General features: G+C 45.4%; 1 protein-coding gene across 2 annotated transcripts in view; it reads left to right on the forward strand.

Annotated features, from left to right (window-relative positions):
* The window catches only part of NEDD9 (neural precursor cell expressed, developmentally down-regulated 9), a 70,393-nt gene extending 53,058 nt beyond the window's left edge, over positions 1-17,335 (forward strand). For both annotated transcript variants that reach the window (XM_083449360.1, XM_083449359.1), the window contains exons 3-7: positions 7,591-7,692; positions 11,491-11,592; positions 12,972-14,186; positions 15,854-15,943; positions 16,350-17,335. In XM_083449360.1, coding sequence (XP_083305486.1) covers positions 7,591-7,692; positions 11,491-11,592; positions 12,972-14,186; positions 15,854-15,943; positions 16,350-16,859 — 2,019 coding nt within the window. In that variant the 3' untranslated portion in view covers positions 16,860-17,335. The remainder of the gene's footprint in view (positions 1-7,590; positions 7,693-11,490; positions 11,593-12,971; positions 14,187-15,853; positions 15,944-16,349) is intronic.
* Positions 17,336-19,950: the final 2,615 nt, after the last annotated feature.

A 19,950-nucleotide genomic window follows, 5' to 3' on the forward strand; every position in this document is an offset into this window, starting at 1 on the left:
CCACTTACCCATGCTCAGTTGTTCTGCGTAGTTGAAATGGTCACATTGTTTGGCAGTTGTCGGCGAGTGTGTCAGGGAAGGAGGGAGAGACTGTGGGTGCACCATCTGGTTCTGTTAATGCGTAAACAAGTAAAAAATTCTGATTTGAGATGTAGGGTTTTCAAGAACCAGATGACCACAGGCATTCTTCTAAGTAAGAGAAAGGATGGGGTATGTGTCGAAATGACAGCCTGCAGTTCATTGACATTTCTCAGGAAGCGCATTCCTGCATACCAGAAACTAGAAGGAAGTGAGGGCAAAGAAGGGGCTGTGAAGGGGGAAAGCACCTTTCCCACCGCTGCCTACGGTCCCCTTCCTTTGGAGGGTCATTATACTCAACTGCAAGAAAATGTGCTTTTGGGGTTTGTTTTATTTAAATGTATAGATGCTATGAAGGTGTAGGGAGGGCAAAGCACCGTATTTTTCGCTCTATAAGATGTACCAGACCACAAGACGCACCTAGTTTTTGGAGGAGGAAAACAAGAAAAAATATATTCTGAATCTCAGAAGCCAGAACAGCAAGAGGGATCGCTGCGCAGTGAAAGCAGCAATCCCTCTTGCTGTTCTGGCTTCTGGGATAGCTGCGCAGCCTGCATTCGCCCCATAAGACGCACACACATTTCCCCTTACTTTTTAGGAGGGAAAAACTGAGTCTTATAGAGCAAAAAATACAGTAATTGCTTGAAACTAGACCAAAACGGAACAGATATGAAAACCCCATATTGGCTATCCAGCTCAGCTTATCCCAGCCACCAGACAAATCCAAAGAGAACGTGAAGTGTTTCTGAACCTTCAGCTTTCAACTCCATGTCAATGTCATATGTTCACCAGAGCTGCTTCCACGTGGCTGGAAGCCGCACTCTTCTGGCCGTGTCTGGTAGGAAGGAATTGTGTGGGTTGGGTGAATAATGTGACTCTTTCCCACACCAATCCCCAGGGAGGAGTAACATTGGCATGGGAAGGAACCAGGACACTTGCCCAACCCACACAACTTCTTCCTATAAGGCTTTTTAAAACAACTCTTTTAACCACTTGGATGAAGTTGTCCTGCTGCTGCATTTACATTTGCCTTACGTTGCATGATTTCTTTTTGTTGCAGCATTTTTATTCAATAGAATATATTGTGCACTGCCCTGGAATCAGTTATAAGGATTTTTACAGAAACAAACAAACATACTGGTATTATTCCTGGAGTACTGTGATCCAGTCCCTGTAAATCATGGATCTGACATGGTTAATCTCCACAAAGGAAGCAGGCTTTTTTAGCTGAGGTAACCCCCTGAAAAAGCTGCCTGAATGTGACCTTATTGTATGAAATAGTTGCATGGATGGTACAACCATTAAGGTGCTTTATCTTTATCTTAATGCAGGGCTGCTCAACCTGCTCCTTTCAAAATGCTGTTGGACTCCAGCGCCCATTAGCCCTTGCCAGCATTGGTCAGGGATGATGATGGGAGTTGTAGTCCAACAACATATGGATATGAAAAACCCAGGTTTTCCATCCTTGCTTTAGGAGATGTGTGAGAGTTGTACGCATATAAATGTCAAACCTATATCCAAATCTAGACCTGGGGTGGATCCAGACACATGAAAACCCCCGCTATTAATAAGTCAGAAATTAGATCGTTACAGCAAAAGAAGAAAAACACTATGGAAACCACATTTTAAAATTTCCTGCTCACTGGCACCATCTGGTGTTGCATGTTCATAGCACATACAAATTGCTGTTCCTTTACTAATGTAGCTGAGTCCCTGGAGGGTGTGTGCTTTAGCTCCAGGTCCCTGAAATAAACATCTGGAGTTGGGGCTGAAGCTGACATACTGGCTGGAATCTGCTGAACCTCAGGGTCCCTTCCAATTCTATGAACAGTAGTCCTGGAAAGGGCACAAGTGCAGGCTCCTAGCACCAGTACCAAGTTCATCACTCCAGAGACTTCACACTGACTGCCAATCCCAGGTATTAATGGTGCACATCCTGGTTCCCCTTTGCCTCTAAAGAGAGCTCAGTACACACCTTCCAGGATAAGTTGACTAGGCTAAGTCTCAGCCTTAGGACCCTGAAGTTAATGGTTCAAACCACCCCAGATTCTCTGTCCATTTGGACTAGGACATAGTAAGTTGCCTTATACCGGGTCAAACCAGTAGTCCATTTTAGCTCAGGAGAAGATGTGCCCATAGGGAGGACGACAAGTTAGTTCTTCCTAAGAAACAAGTGCCAATGTTTTTAACGGGGCGAGTGCTGTAATATTTCTTTAGATGTGTACGATTCTTCTCCCTCATGCAAAGTGTGGCTTTGGAGGCACCCGGACAAAAGTCAGTCTGTTTCTTAATCTGTTCGTTGCAGGACAAAGAGTCATTAGAGTGATTCTTCATCATTAGAAGTAATTTCAGAAATATGAGATGAGAAAATGTGGTGGGAAAACAAACCAATTCCCCAAACATAGGGATTAGAAGCAAACTGCATGCCCTTGAGGGATGAATATTGTACTAGTGTCTGTGCATCCTGCATTGTGGGTATGGAAAGCAACCACTATCAAATTTAATTTGGCTTTCGTACTCTTGATTTACAACAATACTCTGTGCTCGCAACTCCTGTTGATTTCAAGAAAATTCCTTGCACCTCTCAAAATAAATAAATACAGTACAGTGGTACCTCGGGTTAAGAACGTAATCCGTTCTGGAGGTCTGTTTTTAACCTGAAACTGTTCTTAGCCTGAAGCACCACTTTAGCTAATGGGGCCTCCTGCTGCTGCCGCACCGCCGCTGGACAATTTCTGTTCTCATCCTGAAGCAAAGTTCTTAACCCGAGGTAATATTTCTGGGTTAGCGGAGTCTGTAACCTAATGTGTATGTAACCTGAAGCGTATGTAACCTGAGGTCCCACTGTAAAGGAAAACATCCTGGGCTGGGATGCAAAATTGTGTCCTTGAGTGGCCCAGGAGCCTGGGTAGCAATGCATATATTACTATCAGAAGTGCAGTATATTTAACTGCATCCCTGAAGTGTGAATGGGCATTTCCTTGTGTCCAAAAGCATCTCTGCACCATCTATCAGATCTGGCAAGGAAATTGCATGAGGAAGCAAGTTTCCACTTAGGTAGCTCCCTTGTTGGGTTGGGGAAATATGAACAAGTTTCAATTTTTATTTTTTTGCATTTCTATCCCACCTTTTTCTCTACGGAACTCAAGGTGGTGTACATGGTTTTCCCCTCCCCATTTTATCCTCACAACACCCCTGCAGGGTGGGTGAAGCTGAGAGACGGTGACTGGCCCATGGTCACCCAGTGAATTTCATGGTCGAGTGAGGATTCAAACCCTGGGTGGAGACGCTCCTTCAGGTATACAGGACCGAGGCCGTTTAGGGCTTTAAAGGTCAGCACCAACACTTTGAATTGTGCTCAGAAACGTACTGGGAGCCAATGCAGATCTCTCAGAACCGGTGTTATGTGGTCCTGGCGGCCACTCCCAGTTACCAGTCTAGCTGCCGCATTCTGAATTAATTGCAGTTTCCGGGTCACCTTCAAAGGTAGCCCCACATAGAGTGCGTTGCAGTAGTCCAAGCGGGAGATAACTAGAGCATGCACCACTCTGGTGAGAAATGGAACTATCCCCAGGTGGACAGGCCCATGTGAATGGCAAGCCTTACAGACTAGCTGCAGAAGTCATTTATAAATACAAGGGTCCACACAGGCAGTTGGGGGGGGCACCCATGTAAAATAGGGGCTGCATTCTTGCCTTCCTCCTCCCATGCTGCAGTACACAAACGATCAGTTGCAGAGGGAGAAATCCAAAACTAGATTTTCAGGAATTTAACATGAAGCCCTGTGTATGTATGTGATTACTTGCGTATGTATGTATGTGATCATTTGGCCAGGTTCCAAGAGCAGCACATTTCAGCATTGCTAAGTTTGAGCATTTTCTCCATAGCTCGTATAAGCAGCCTGACGCCAAAGTTTTTGCATTAAAAGAAAGGATTAAAATTTAAGGCTGCCTGGGGAAGAGACTTTTGTTTCTCATTTGCCGTATCTGTTCTCCTAAAGGAAAGGTTTGCAGCACCGCCGGGACTTGTTATTTATGTTAAACAGAATCTCTGCAACTTAAAGAGCCCCTGGAGGACAAGTCATAAAATGAGCTCTCCCCCCCCCCTGCCTTTTATTTTCTTTGAAAAAAGTCATTTTGTTGCAAAGCATTTCTGCCGCAAGTATGCTTAGCATTCAGAATTAGTAGGCAGTCTAATAATAAACTTGTCACTGAGAGATCTGGAGTAGATATTTTGCACATTTGTCAATCCTAGGGAAAACATTGCTTTTAAAACTGTTTGGGGGCTTAAGGGAGGAAAGAAGGCTGAAACTGCTTTTGGCACTCCTTGGCTGTGTGTATGAACATTTGCAATTGCGATGGCAATTCTAATAATGATAATGATGATGGTGGCGATGATGATGATGATGATGATACTATATTTATACCCCACCCATCTGGCTGGGTTTCCCCAACCACTCTGGGCAGCTTCCAACAGATTCAAAACAGAACACACACACACACACACACACACACACGGTACACAAATGCATGATATACCGATTTGGGAAGGTCTGCCTTGCTGTTTTCACTTCTGAAGTTGGACCATGGGCATACCCGATGAGCCAGCATAAGTGACAAGTGAAGGTAGCTCTGATCTGGTATGAAGGGCGGTATAGGAATTTATTAAATAAATAAATCTTACAGCCATGTTAGCTGCACTACTTGTGACATCCTTTGCACCTAGCAAAAGGCCAGAGAGGAAATGATGGTGCTTAACAGATTTAAATGAAACACAATTCATTGGTGGATAATGTGTTTTGCATGCACAAGGTTCCAGGTTTGATACCTGTCATCACCAGCTAGAAGGATCACATAACAGGAAATAAGTTTTCCTGAGATCCTGAAGAGCCAGAGTCAGTGCAGATGAAGCTGGACAAATAGCCTGGCCTAGTATAAGGCATCTTCTTGTGTCCCAAATATTTCTTTGTTAAACCCTTCTTTAGTACATCAATATACAGCGAAACCATTCTGCGTAATTGATTTAGATTTCTTGTGAGGGTAGCCATGAGATTTCAGTCATGACAACAAGAAGATATTTGGAAAAGTTGCCACATAATGTGACCATGCATTAAAACAATGCTGTTTGCAAATAAATGTCTTGCCCAGAACTGTAGCTACATGCTGGGGTTTGCTGGTATTTTACCAGAGAAATTAAAAGTAAATTTCATCTCGATTTGCCTTCTTTTAAATTAAGCAGCACTGCTTCCTAACAACACATTCTCAGGCATCTTTTTTGGTTCTGTGTCTGGGCGTTAATAAAAAAAATGTGCAGCTAAATAACATTTATTATTTTGGCAGTATCAGTTTCCTCTATAAAGTTTGTTGATGGCTTTAGTGTTAGTTTTTAAAAGTTGCACTTAACTGCATATTTGCTGGGGAGAGTCAGATGTTCATTCCAGATGTAAAGCATTTATTTGTTAACCCAATTTAATCTGAAGCTGGTTTGTAAATTCAGATGAAGAGCTCCTTTATAGCAGGTGAAGAAAAATGAGTGATGTGATCAGAACACCTGGAATTATTATTTAAAAAATAAATATAGATTTCCAATATACAACAGCAATTACCAAAAAAAGAGTGGAAATGCAAAAACAAAACTCCAACTTACCCCCTCCAGGATGGATCAGTCTATTTAAGAACATCTGGAATTCTTAAAGATCAGCAGCTGGATGCAGAATAAGCTTAACAGGTGTAGAGTTTAGTTCATGTTCCTTGCTGGCATATAGCCATACAACAAGACTCTTCTTTCTTGAGCTCCCCTTGACTCCCCAAGTGGGAGTGGAGTGGATTAGCCTGTGATTGAGGCGGGACATTCTAAATATTGCCTTGGATCGAGAAAAGGATCCGTCACAAACACCACAGAGTACCACAGACTGTAGCTTGCATAGGAAGCTACAACCAACCATGGCTGTCTGCTGAGTGCACTTATATGACAGCCTCTGAAATCCGTTGCCCGTGTTTCTCATTCATGCATTTTTGTGTGTGTGTGTGTACTTGAAATATGTAATTCCTGAAGCACCTCATAATCATAGGTATACAATCACTGGACACCCTCTCTCCAAACACTGACTCTGAATTTAAATGCAGTCCCCAGTATCATCAGTGTCACTTCAAGCTATCATTGCAGAGTAAAATCCATGGGTGAATGTGGTCTATGTGGCAGATATGCTGGTTGGGTACATCTGATCCACAGCTAATCTCCATGTGGGCATGTAGATTGATCGTATTGCTGGCATCCGCCTGTCACAAGAAACAATGGAATGCTTCTCCAAGGGTGTGTGAAGTCAAATCATGGCATCAGCAGCACCAAAGTGACCTCCCCGGGGCATAAGCCTGGGCAGTGTGTGTGGACGTCCTGGGCTTCCCAGGCGACAAGACTCTGCTATTGGCCTCACTGACGTGGTCCAAAGGAAAGCTGAGGTACCGTATTTTTCGCTCTATAAGACGCACCAGACCACAAGACGCACCTAATTTTTGGAAGAGGAAAACAAGAAAAAAATATTCTGAATCTCAGAAGCCAGAACAGCAAGAGGGATCGCTGCGCAGTGAAAGCAGCAATCCCTCTTGCTCTTTTGGCTTCTGTGATAGCTGCGCAGCCTGCATTCACTCCATAAGATGCACACACATTTCCCCTCACTTTTTAGGAGGGAAAAAGTGAGTCTTATAGAGCAAAAAATACGGTATACGCTTGGCACCAGCTTGGCTGCAGGAGTTGCCAGAAGGAGGCGTACAAGGCAGCATCCAACCATCTTAGGGACTTTGGATTTGTGCAGGGTTTACTCCTTAGCCCTGTATTCTCCCAAAGATATCCCACAAGGCTGTGGAGGTTTAGGATCAGAGTTTTCATTCTCCCAGATGGGCTTCCTTCCCAGATTGACTAGTAGCAGATAAATAAAGCATCTCTCTCTCTCTCTCTCTCTCTCTCTCTCTCTCTGTGTGTGTGTGTGTGTGTGTGTGTGAGAGAGAGAGAGAGAGAGAGAGAGAGAGAGCTCTCACACATTAGGCTGGCAGATAGATAGATAGATAGATAGATAGATAGATAGATAGATAGATACAGTGCTTTTTTTCTGGGGGGTGCAGAGGGACACAAACCCCTAAACATTTTGTGAATTTAAGTTTGGCCTCATTGAGGGGCAATATTTCAATATGAGTAGGAAAATGAGAGTACCCCTAAACATTTTTTAGAAAAAAAGCACTGCATGATAGATAGACAGACAGACAGACAGACAGACAGACACACACACACACACACTCACACACACACAGGATTAAAGTTGTTATGAGCTATCTTAGGTATCCTTTCCCCCCCCTTTACTCTCAAAATAACGATGGTTTGGCCCCCCCCCCCCCCCCGGTAAAACTGCCATCAACTAGTGAAATGAATGTTTGTATAGAGACTCTTAACATGGCTGACCTGTGTCTGGCCAAGTGCCTCAGTATTTATGTTTTCCTGTCTTTCTCTTTGAACCCATAGGTAGTAACTCCAGTCAGGTCAGGACAAGGTTATGTTTATGAGTTCCCTACCAAATACCAGAAGGATACCTATGACATCCCACCGATTCGTCCTCTCCAAGGGGTAAGTACCAATAAAGCTGTCAATGGCCATTGAAATTAATCTGCATCTGAGGTCTTGGCATTTTATCTATTTCCTAAATGTGGATCAGGTTTACTCATTCCAGATTTTTTTTTTTTTAAATAATCTCTGACCAGATTGCCTTTCCCACTCTCTAGATGGCCACAGAGTTTAATGAATGCACTGCATGTGGCTCAAAAATAGAAAATCTGCATCTGTTTTCTAAGGGAATAATCTATTCAAGTGGTCACACAGAATAACTGAAAGCAAAAAGCGGTCTGTTGTGTGTGTTTTTCCAAATGCTGTTTCTCAGTTCAGATGTTTTCTTTCCTCCATATAAAAAATATTGGTCCCTTGAATATGAGTACAAATAGCTTAGCTGGACTTGCATACTATAAGAAAATACAGCATACTTGCCTGTGTAGGTTAGGGTTTGTTAGCTTGTTTTTACTCTGAGGTTATCCTGGCACAAAGACTGTGTCTCCCAGCATGCCCTGGGGCATCTCAGTGGGTTCTGAATAGCTCAGTAGGTTAGAACGTGGTGCTGATGATGCCAAGGTCGCAGGTTTGATCCCCACATGGGACAGCCGCATGTTCCTGCATTGCAGGGGGTTGGACGAGATGATCCTCAGGGTCCCCTCCCATTTTGCACAGGGACTTGTGTATAATTTCCAATGTAACAAGTACCCCTTGAAATTGATTTGTGCTCCAGGCAGCAGCCTACTTGTTGTATGATGGAGCCCTGCCTTTCTACTGGTTGGTGTCCTGCTTAGATATTTCAGAAAGTCTTGCTGACCTCCTTTGCTTCGTGCCATGTTATATTGGGACTGGCAAAGAATGAAAGCATGGCTGTCATGTGTTAGGGGAACCCGCACGAGTGCAAATTATCTGACCAAGGAATTGCTCATTTCTGTCATGCATGTAGAAGTTCCTCACTGGCTAGGAGTTCAGCAACATGGACCTTCCCCATGTTGTTGGTGGAGCAACCTTTGCAAAGAGCAAGCACCCAAGAGAGAATGGAGAAACACCCAACTCAGCCCTTCCTGCTCCACATCTTAAGGTCCAGGGGGACTGTAAATGGCACACATATGTGCTGATCTCAGTGGAACAGAGCAGGGAGGGATAGTAGGGCGGGAGAGTTAATTCACACCTCATGAAAATTGTTAGGGATTAGGCATCAATTACCATCAGCAGCTGCGTTCATACTTCAGTGGAGAAGGAGCAGGGCGGCCGCTCTGAGATAAATCACAAGTGTCAAAGCTGCAGGAGGATCGAGCCCCGTGTCAGAAGCCTTTTCCTGTAGATCGCTTTCCTACGGTCATAGTCAATTTATTGCTACAGCACATTTCCCACAAATGCACATATGCTTAAAGCAAAAATTAAGCACACTACAGTAATAATAGTACACAAGCACAATGTTAGATGATGATTAATAATACTACTACTAATAATAATATTAATATTAATATTAATTATTATTATTATCAGTGCTATTTTTGTAGAAAAAGAGGTGCCGGAACTCACCATGAACTCCTCCCTTGTTCTCTTAGAATGGCAATAGCGCTCACCTGAGAGCTGCCAGAACTGAGTTCCGGCAAGTTACAGCTGAAAAAAAGCCCTGATGATTATTATCACACGTATACCCCATCTTTATTCCAAGGTGATCAAGGTGGCATATGTGGTTCCTCCCCACTCCCCATTTGACCCTGTGAGGTAGGCCGGGCTGAGAAGCAGTGACTGGCCCAAGGTCTCCCAGCGAACTTCAGAGACGATTGGTTGATTGGAACCCTGGTCTTCCAGGTTATTGTCAGACATTTTCACTGCTGTGCTACAGAGGATGGAAGCTGATGTTGGAATTTGGACACAAGGTGTTTCCCAGGAGGGGGCAGATATCACGGGGTACGGGTATATAGTCTGAGGCTGCTCCTCAGTGCCAGGTTGTCAGCTGAATCGTAGGTGGCCTCAGCAGTGCAGTGTACCTATGCCTCATTTAACAGCTACAGCTGTTTCTGGACTTAGATAAGCCGGGTGCAGTGATTTATGCTCTTAATAACCTGCAATTGGACTGCTGGAATGTTCCCTACATGGGGCTACTCCATCTTCTTAGCCACCCAAATCAAGCTGCATAGTACCAAGGTGGGTCAAGTTATTTGGGGGCAAGATAAAAGGAGATATACTGTATTTTTCGCCCTATAGGACACACTTTTCCCCCTCCAAAAATGAAGGGGAAATCTGTGTTCGTCCTATGGGGCGAATGCAGGCTTTCGCTGAAGCGTGGAGAGCGAGAGGGGTCGGTGCACACCAACCCCTCTCGCTCTCCACGCTTCAGGAAGCTATCAGCAAGCCTGGGGAGCCTGCTGGAGTTCCTGCAGGGCTCCCTAGGCTGCGGATAGCAACCTGCTGCCTGGAGCGCGGGGCGCGTTGAAGCAGGGCGCCCCGTGCTTCGGGCAGATATCTGCAGCTGGGGGGGGGGAATAAAATTTCCCCCCTTTATTTCTCCCCCAAAAAACTAGGTGCGTCCTATGGGTCGGTGCGTCCTATAGGGCGAAAAATATATATATATCCCAAGTGTCTCTCCCTGGCAGTAAAATATATAACAATAAATTAAATCACTAACCATTTATGGCCCTTTCATCACCACCCAAAATCAGCTGCCCAAGGCGACCTGCCTAACAGTTAAGGCCAGCCCTGCTAATGTACAAATTAAAATTTAACAAGCCACTGGAGCTCAAATGTTAAATTGCGGGCCTTCTAACAAAATACGCAGCTTGTCATGAAAGTGGGCCTCCTTCCTGAAGGACTGGAAAGTAGCCAAGGTAACCTCAATTAAAAAGGGGGGGAGGGGGATCCAAAGGGAAGCTGAACAATTAACGACTCGTTATGTAAGCCTTTGCTGGCTTTACAAGGGGCGTAGGGAAAGTCATGGAGTTTTAATGGCCATTGATAGACCCAACAGTGTAATCCTGTACATGTCTACTCAGAAGTAAGTCCCATTGGTTCAGTGTAAGTTGACACAGGATATCAGCCTAAATGGAACTTCGTGTTCAGGAGCTGTATGCCACTGAATAGCAGTAGTTGGGCAGCGAGCCCAGGGCAATTGCCGTCATGTCTTGTTTGGGGGGCCTCTCCGATGGGCAACTAATCCCAAGTTTCCAAATCCTTTTGAAAGCAGGATCCTAGCCTAGACAGTGAGGGCTCATCTTATGTCCATGTTCTGAAATTTCTCTCATACACATTTCTCTTCTACTGATCTGGAATCTGTCAAAACAATTCCAAATTCTACTAAAACCACATTTGACAGTGATCGTGATAAGTTAGTTGGACTCAATGGGAGTCCATTGGACTTGGGAGTTAATCCAGCCACTCAATGGGTAACCTTGGACCACTTGTTACTTATTAACTTGATCCTACCTCACAAGGTTGTTGTGAAGAGTGAAGAGACCACATAAGCCGCCATGAGCTCCTGGGGAAAAGTTGGGATACAGATGTCATGAATAAATAAATATGACCCCAGTCCTTCAGAAATATCTTTCCAAAATACGTTCGTTCTTTTCCAAAACTGGAAAACCGGTCCTTTAGAAAAGCATGAAAGTGGTCTGGAGATGACTTTGCATGTCGCCATTGTTGTTTGTTGTTCTTTAAACCCTAAGCAACAGCAAGTAAAACCCCAAACCTCATCCTGTTTGTTACAGAAGTAATTCCCAAGCAAAGGGGCAGAGTGGGGTTAGATGGATTTGAAATGGCTGTGGGTCCCTGTGGTGCTTTCCTCTGTTTGTGTTAACGCGACTCTTCTCTCCTAAGATTTACGACGTCCCCCCTGCATCATTCAAAGGTCCCGCACACACCGCCCAGATGGGGAACGTGGAACCTCAAGGGGTCTACGATGTGCCTCCTGCAAAAGGCGTAAGTCTATTCCTCCTCCATTGAAAGCAAACGTGTAATTTCATGCCGTGTCGAAGGCATGTTTGAACAAAAAAAGTACATTTTGCATTTTACAGAAGAAGCAGGGAGCGCTTTGAACTCTCTAGCCCTTTCAACATTCCCCTCAAGCTTGCAGCTCGCTTATTTATTTAAAATTGTGATAAAGATAAACTTCAGAGTGTAATTACTAGCTTTACGTAAGGCATTCTTGTAATTAGAGTTTTGAAAAATCAACACTCGTGCAGCGGGCTGATTTGGATCTTTCTGCTTCACCTGAGAGGAGTTCATCCGTGTTGCTTCACTGGCTTCCCAGTTGCTTTGTTGGTTTCTCTGGGGCTCTGACTGCCTGGTGCGCCCGTCCCCGTGGAAGTTTCCCATCAGGGCACACATTCACGCGCAACCTGCTTATGCGGTATTCCCTTGTGCAAGGCTTTGCCACAGAGCGCCACAGTAATAGGAGTCCTGGAATCTGACTTACACTCTGAAAGCTGAGATAGCTCTGTCAGTAGAGTGTGAGACTCTTAATCTCAGGATCGTGGGTTTGAGCCCCACACTGGGCAAACGGTTCCTGCATTACAGGGGGTAAGGCTAGATGACCCCTGTGGTCCCTTCCAACTCTACAATTCTATGAGTCAGACCGTGAGTCCATCTTTCCTCAGTAATGCATTGCCTGGCAGTGGCTCTCCAGGGTTTCAAGGAAGAGACTTTTCCCATCCCAAGTAAAGCAGGTGCCGTGTCTGTATGGTGTGAACAGGGGATGGAGAGGGTGTTGACACTGGGTCATGGAATCAGAATTGTAGAGTTGGAGGGACCCCAAGGGTCATCTAGTCCAACCCCCTGCAATGCAGGAAACTCAGTTAAAGCATCCTTGACAGATGGCCATCCAACCCCTGCCTAAAAACCTCCAAGGAAGGAGAGTCATCCCAAGCTACCTTGTTCCTTTTTTTTTGGAGACATGGTGGGTTTCTTGGCCATTCCCAAACTTCCTTCCTGTTGGTGCTGCAGCTTTGTGGAGTGCAAGCATCAGCTAAAAACACAATATAGTTCTTAACACAGCTACTGATAAACCATCTGGGTAAGGTGGGTTACTTTCCATGGTGACCACCAACCTTCCCTAAGCACTGAGGAGCAATTACATCATGTGTCTGGCCCAACCTGGTGTTACTGAGCTGTGACCATGCTGATCCAGAGATCGCAACACCATAGCTAAGCATGCATTCACCTTCTCTGGAAGCCAGTGCAAGCATTTATGGTGACCTGCCTCAGTGTCTTAGATATCTTCACGAATTAATCACAGGCCTCACGGTATGGAGGCGATGCCTTTTTGCAGCTCATGGCTTTTTCCCACTTTCGTGTTCCAGATCTACTCAGTCCCACCTTTGGGGTGCAGAGATGCCACAGATCCCAGGGAGCGCTCGTCCGACTCAGCCTCTTGCGTGAAGCATGATGCGAGGCCAGAAGGTGTGTACGACGTCCCACCTCCCATGGCCAAAGGAGCTGCAAAGGAAACCGGGCAGAAATGTGTTTGCAGCCCGCCTGCCCCTTCCGACCTCCCTCCACACCAGCAAGGCCTGTACGATGTCCCAGTGAGCCACCAAACCCCCTTTGCTGGGCAGCAGTTAGCTCCCCAGATGGACGTCTATGACACCCCCAGAGGAGTCCCATTCTCCGGACAGCTCTTGGGATTTGGGGATGGTGAAACCAAAGAGGGTGTGTACGATGTGCCTCCGCAGGTGACACAGGACACTAAAAGGCTGCAGGACGTGACGGATGGGATGAACAGGCTGTCCTTTTCTAGTACAGGGAGCACCAGGAGCAACATGTCCACATCTTCCACAACGTCAAAAGAATCATCCTTTTCAGCCACCCCAGAGAAGGACAAGAGATTAGCGCTGGATCCCGACGCAGCCATAGAGAGACTCTACAGGCATCAGAGCATGGTAGAGACCACTGTCTCCAGCTTAATGGCCTTCGTCAACTCCGACTGGCGGTCTTACGAGTACATGGAGAAGCACATCAACAAGATCCACGCGGCCGTCGAGAAGGTGGAGCAGTCCCTGGTTGACTACCTTCATTTTGCCAAAGGAGCTGCGGCCAACGCATCCTTCCTCTCTGAGCTCAGCCTCTACAACAAGCTGAGGAGGGAGCTGCAGAGGCTGGAAGATTCGCACCAGATTTTAACCCAGACTAGCCACGACCTCAGCAGCTGCAGCTGGTCCTTGAACGTCCTGGCTGTCAACAAGGTCCAGAACAAATGCGACGATCTGGACCGCTTTGTGATGGTGGCGAGGACGATCCCGGACGATGCTAAGCAGCTCACCACCAGCATCAGCCTCAACGCCGAGGTGCTCTTCAAGCAAGGGCAGAGTGGCTCTTATTTGAAGAATGCGTCGGAGATTGCAGATTACGTATACGACAGCCCTCAGGCCCAGACGCTGCACCCTGGAGACAAGAGCCAGGGCCATTGTGCTTCTTTGTCACCCCTCCTTTCCAAAGACCAGCATTGCCAGTGCAGCAGCAGCAGCGATGGCTCGGAGAAGAGCTGGATGGATGACTACGACTACGTGCACTTGCAGGTGGGTACTGCTTCGCTGGATTAAGCCAGGTTTGGGGAAGGGCCGTAGCTCAGTGGAAGAGCACCTGCTTTGCATGCCAAAGGTCCTAGGTTCCAGTATCTCCTAGTAGGGTTAGGAGAGACCCCTGCCTGAGATCCTGGTGGGCTGCTGCCAGTCAGTATACAGTGGTCTGACAGCAGGTTCCTGGGCTCAGCATCCTGCTTTCAGTAGGGACAAATGCTTTTGGGAAGCGGCTGATAAGCAGGGCAGGAAGGCAACAGCCCACCTCTGTGCTTTGTCTCCCAGGAACTGCTGTTCCGAGCTATACTGCCCTGAAACATGGATGTTCCTTTGAACTAGAATGAATATTAGCAATAATGGATATCTGTTGCCCATTTTCCATGAATCCATTTAAATTTCCCTTTAAAGCCAGCAATAATAATAATTTATTATTTATACCCTGTCCATCTGGCTGGGTTTCCCAACAGAATATTAAAAATACGATAAAACATAAACCATTAAAAACTTCCCTAAACAGGGCTGCCTTCAGATGTTTTCTAAAAGTCAGATAGTTGTTTCCTTGACATCTGATGGGAGGGTGTTCCACAGGGCAGGTGCCACCACCAAGAAAGCCCTCTGCCTGGTTCCCTGTAACCTCACTTCTCACAGTGAGGGAACCACCAGAAGGCCCTCGGCACTGGACTTCAGTGTCTGGGCTGAACAATAGAGGTGGAGATGCTCCTTCAGTTATACTGGGCCGAGGCTATTTAGTGGCCATCATCATAGGTCAGGAGTAGGAGAGCAATGATTCACATGGCATCAGTGAAGCTAACTCTTTATTCAAGGAAACATGGTTGGCCCAAAAGGCCAGGCCTAATGAGCAAAGCAGCTCATCCCGGTAGATCAGGGGTCGGCAAGGTTTACCTCACCTTGGCCGGTTCACTCCAGCGGAGATCTCTCCATGGGCTGGATCACACGTGTGCGCGATTTCTGGCACTGTGGAAACGAGTCCCCATGCCACGCTGTGCCGGTTTAGTGCAGCGTGCGGAGTCTCGCCAAGCGGGCGGCTCGTGGGCCGGTTAAACGACCCCTTTGGGCCTCTTGTGGCTCATGGGCCTTAGGTTGCTGACCCCTGCGGTAGATATTGCCCCTACGAGCCAGTTGTGGAGCTTGAAGGTCCCCACCTTCCCACTGTTGTCTAAATCTCCTCCCCCCACCCCCCGGGTCCTTTCCAAGCAATCTGAGACTCCATCGCTATGCTAGTCCTTGCTCCTCCCTCTTCGGGCCTCTTCTGGTTCTGGCTTCAAGTGCTGCAGGTGAAGGTGGAAATCCCTCACACTGGCACCCATTTTCTGGACAGCAGCTCACCCCAGGGTCTCAGTAGTAGGCTGCTTGCCCCATCTCCTACCAATGGCTACTAGTCACGGTGGCTGTGTTCTGCCTCTGAATGACAGTTGGTAGGAATCGCATGGGGGGATGAATGCTGTCGCTCTTATTGGGATCATTTCACATGGTGAGCTCTCTCTGTTCTTGTACCCCTTCCTTCTCCTCAATGATAACAACTGGAGCGAGAACATAATGAAATACCTGCTGTGCAACAGCTACGCTCCTAGCTGGTTGTCATCTCAAGAGACGCACATGCGTGATATGGCATTCTTTGTTTTGTTTCTTAAATGTTATCCAATCAGGGGAAGGAGGAGTTTGAAAGGCAACAGAAAGAGCTTCTAGAGAAGGAAAATATCATCAAGCAGAGCAAGATGCAGCTGGAGCATCACCAGGTAAGAGTTTGTGGAAGCGCCAAAAACAGCAAAAAAGTCACAAAATGCCACTGAATGGAGAATTTGCTGTCTCTTTAAACCACATGGCCAGGGGGCAGGAGAAGCTGTCCTCTTTTCAGAACACACATTTCTTTATTATTTTATTAAGCATGCAAAATGTACTAAGCCCCTGAAAGCACATTAAAAGCATGGCATCTCTTCCCACAGGCTTAATAGACAGAGCACAAAACGTGTTTTTTTTAAAATGTGCTTTTTGCACTCCTCCGGTTTCGCCCAAGCTTGCTCCTACTCTTGTTTTCCTGTTGCCCTATTTTGTCCTCCATCCTGTTGGCACTTAAAGAGCTTGCTATTAGAGGGAACGGCACTTTGAAATTACGTGGCATTGACTCTGCTGTTTCCTTTTCAGCTGAATCAGTTCCAGTGGCTGGAGCAAGAAATCACGAAGCCCGTGGAAAACGACATCTCGAAATGGAAGCCGCCTCAAGGCCTTCACCCTGTGAACAGCCCAATGGCCTCTCAGGAAAGGCAGCTGCTTTTGTTTTATGCGGACCAGTGTGAGACTCACTTCATCTCCCTTTTAAACGCCATCGACGCATTCTTCAGCTGCATTAGTGCTGCGCAGCCACCGCGGATCTTTGTTGCGCATAGCAAGTTCGTCATCTTAAGTGCTCACAAGCTGGTGTTCATTGGGGACACCCTCACTAGGCAGTTGACCACTCAGGAAATACGCAACAGTATAATGAACTCCAGCAACCAGCTTTGCGAATTGCTTAAATGCATCGTCATGTCCACCAAGGTGGCTGCCCTGAATTATCCCAGCACAGCATCCTTGCAAGACATGGTGGACCGGGTGACAGAACTCTCCCATTATGCGCAGTCATTCAAACGTTCTTTGGTACATATGGCATCTTACTGAGGCACACAAAATGGACAGAATCCAATGCAGAATAATGCCTTAAAAAAAATAAAAGAACTGGAAATGTTTTCTATATTATGTACAAAAATGAAACTTGATCATTTAATTTTATTTTTTTCTAGAAGTTTTATACTAAATATTTTAAATTCATTTTATGGATTAGAAATTATAAAGGGTTTTGGCAATCTCAGCCTGTTTCTTTTATCATTTTAAATACAGTATACATATATAAATATAAAGTGATACTCTGCATGTATGTATATGTTGCAACATTCCATAAAGTTCATTAAGTAAGCACCTTAACAAAAGCATCCGTCAGTTTTATGGTGTATATGTGGCCTGGGTTTTTCAGGATATCCATGAACCGGATACTGTTTTTGCCTCTTGGGGGCTATAGTGTATATTGTATTTTATTGTAGCCTAATTATGTCTTGGCATAGGTTGCTACTAAATAAACGATGCCCTCTTACACTGAAGTCCTGCACATTTCTTTGGAAGCAAAACTCATTTCTCTTTGCCAAGCTATGAAATTCACTCCCACAAGAGGCAGTGATGGCCACAACTTGGAATGGCATTAAAATAAGATTATTAGATTAATTCAAGGAGGATAAGACATTCTGTGGTTACTATCCATGATTGACTACATTGTGGCTCCACTGTCAGAGGGAGTGTGCCTCTGAATACAAGATACAGTGGTACCTCTGGTTACGAACTTAATTCGTTCCGGAGGTCCGTTCTTAACCTGAAACAGTTCTTAACCTGAAGCACCACTTTAGCTAATGGGGCCTCCCGCTGCTGCCACTACGCAATCTCTGTTCTCATCCTGAGGTAAGGTTCTTAACCCAAGGTACTACTTCTGGGTTAGCGGAGTCTGTAACCCGAGGTACCACTGTACTGCAAACCACAGAAGGGGAGAGTGCAGTTGTGCTCAAGCCCTGTTTGCTGGTTTCTCATAGGCATCTTGTTGACCTGACAAAAGGATGCTGGACTAGATGGGCCATTGGCCTCATTCTTTGAAATGAACAGGCACAGGACAACAGGACAGCAGCCTTAATTGCTGTCTTGTGAGTGGTATGAATTGTTTCTCTTATAAGAAACAAGCAATTAGCAATACAGGATGGGTGGGTGGTGAAAATATCATGTCCTCAGAGACAAGACTCTCTTGTGTCCTACCTCTGTTTAATGTAGTTCCTTCAAAACTGGACAAGTTTTCTGTGTCTGTCATTCCCTTGCATTTGCAAACTGTTAATAGTTGCTAAATTGCTGTGGTTCTTATGTAGCCTCGGGGGTACTTGTTCAGAATGCCAATGGATGCCTCTGATACATGGAGATAAGTTTTTTTTAGCTGTATAACATTGCACTAAATTGCAGAGCAGTTCAAAGGTGTTCAGCAATGCAGCTGTCTCACCACATCAAAGCTTACCTGTGCTATACAGTTCCCTGGGCAATGATGACTAAACAAAACTAAATGCATGGCAATTCTTGCCCTTGCAAGATGTCTTTCTGCACGTGCATAAATTCCTCTGGATTCAGATAAAGAACCTCAACCTTCCGTAAAATACAGGTCTCTTTCCCAAAATGCAGCTCTGGTGTTGCATAAACAGCTATAGCCGCGTGATCAAATGACAGCTTTGGATGTTACAGGAATGCCACCAAAAAGCTATAGAAATGTCTTGGGCACATTCCTAGTGCAAGTGTTCTTTTTAGATGTAGCAAAGAAATGTGTTTGGCCACATGCACAAATCATTCAACTGGTACTTTGTTGTTTAGTCGTTTAGTCGTGTCCGACTCTTCGTGACCCCATGGACCAGAGCACGCCAGGCACTCCTGCCTCCTGCAGTTTGGTCAAACTCACGCTGGTAGCTTCAAGAACACTGTCCAACCATCTCGTCCTCTGTCGTCCCCTTCTCCTTGTGCCCTCCATCTTTCCCAACATCAGGGTCTCTTCCAGGGAGTCTTCTCTTCTCATGACATGAGGTGGCCAGAGTATTGGAGCCTCAGCTTCAGGATCTGTCCTTCCAGTGAACACTCAGGGCTGATTTCCTTAAGAATGGATAGGTTTGATCTTCTTGCAGTCCATGGGACTCTCAAGAGTCTCCTCCAGCACCATAATTCAAAAGCATCAATTCTTTGGCGATCAGCCGCCTTTATGGTCCAGCTCTCACTTCCATACAAGAACTTGCCATAGTTTCCTGTGGTACTAGTGTTTCCATTAATATCCAAAGAGACACATTGTGGGATGGGGTTAAACAACTGGGAACCACACAGTAAGTGCTTAAAGGAATACTAAGCAAGGCCAGAAACTGTGATCAGCCTGTAATATGTAGCCTCTGGCATTATATACAATGCAAACATATACCAGCCATAATCCAGTGGTATATGTTGCATACAGGAGAACCTGGATTCAGTTCCCAGTATCTACTGTTATAGGTTCTCAGATAGAGATGCTAGAATTTTGTCTGAGACTCTGGACCACTGCTTACATCAAAGTGCTAAGCTAGGTAGTCTACTGGTCATATGGCACAAGGCAAGTTCTTATATCTGGAGGAGAACACCAGACTTTTTTGTAAAGTTTTTTAAAAAACTATTTCATTTTCTAATGTACAATTTATAATGAACAATTATAACGACAGAGAAAATTAAAAGATGGGGGGGGGGGGACCATACAATGGACAGTGAGTAGTTGCATGAGTTTAAATAACAAAGCCCATCTTAAAAATGGTGGTTCCATTGTGTATGTCATGCCAAATCACATAAAAAGTATCTGGAGGTTCTATTCCTTGTTGAAATCTCAAATTATGCATCATTTTCTCTATTAAAGCTATATTCCAGAGTGAGTGCTACCAAGCGTCCAGTGTAATATTTTGGGCTGTTTTCCGCTGAGCTGCAGTTACTCTTTGTGCTGCCAAGGTCATATATAAGACCAATTCTTTTGAACCATGTGAGACTTTTTGATAAGGCAATCGTGTAGCATGTCCTGAGTCAGATCTCTTGTTAATGAAAAGGGAGAGAGAGAGAGAGGGAGATGGTTGCTGTAACTAGCTTGTTTCACACAAACTCACCTCTTGCAATCGCAGATGCCATATAACTG

This window comes from Podarcis tiliguerta (genome assembly GCF_965153285.1).
Source record: "Podarcis tiliguerta genome assembly, chromosome: 7".
Classification (NCBI taxonomy): domain Eukaryota; kingdom Metazoa; phylum Chordata; class Lepidosauria; order Squamata; family Lacertidae; genus Podarcis; species Podarcis tiliguerta.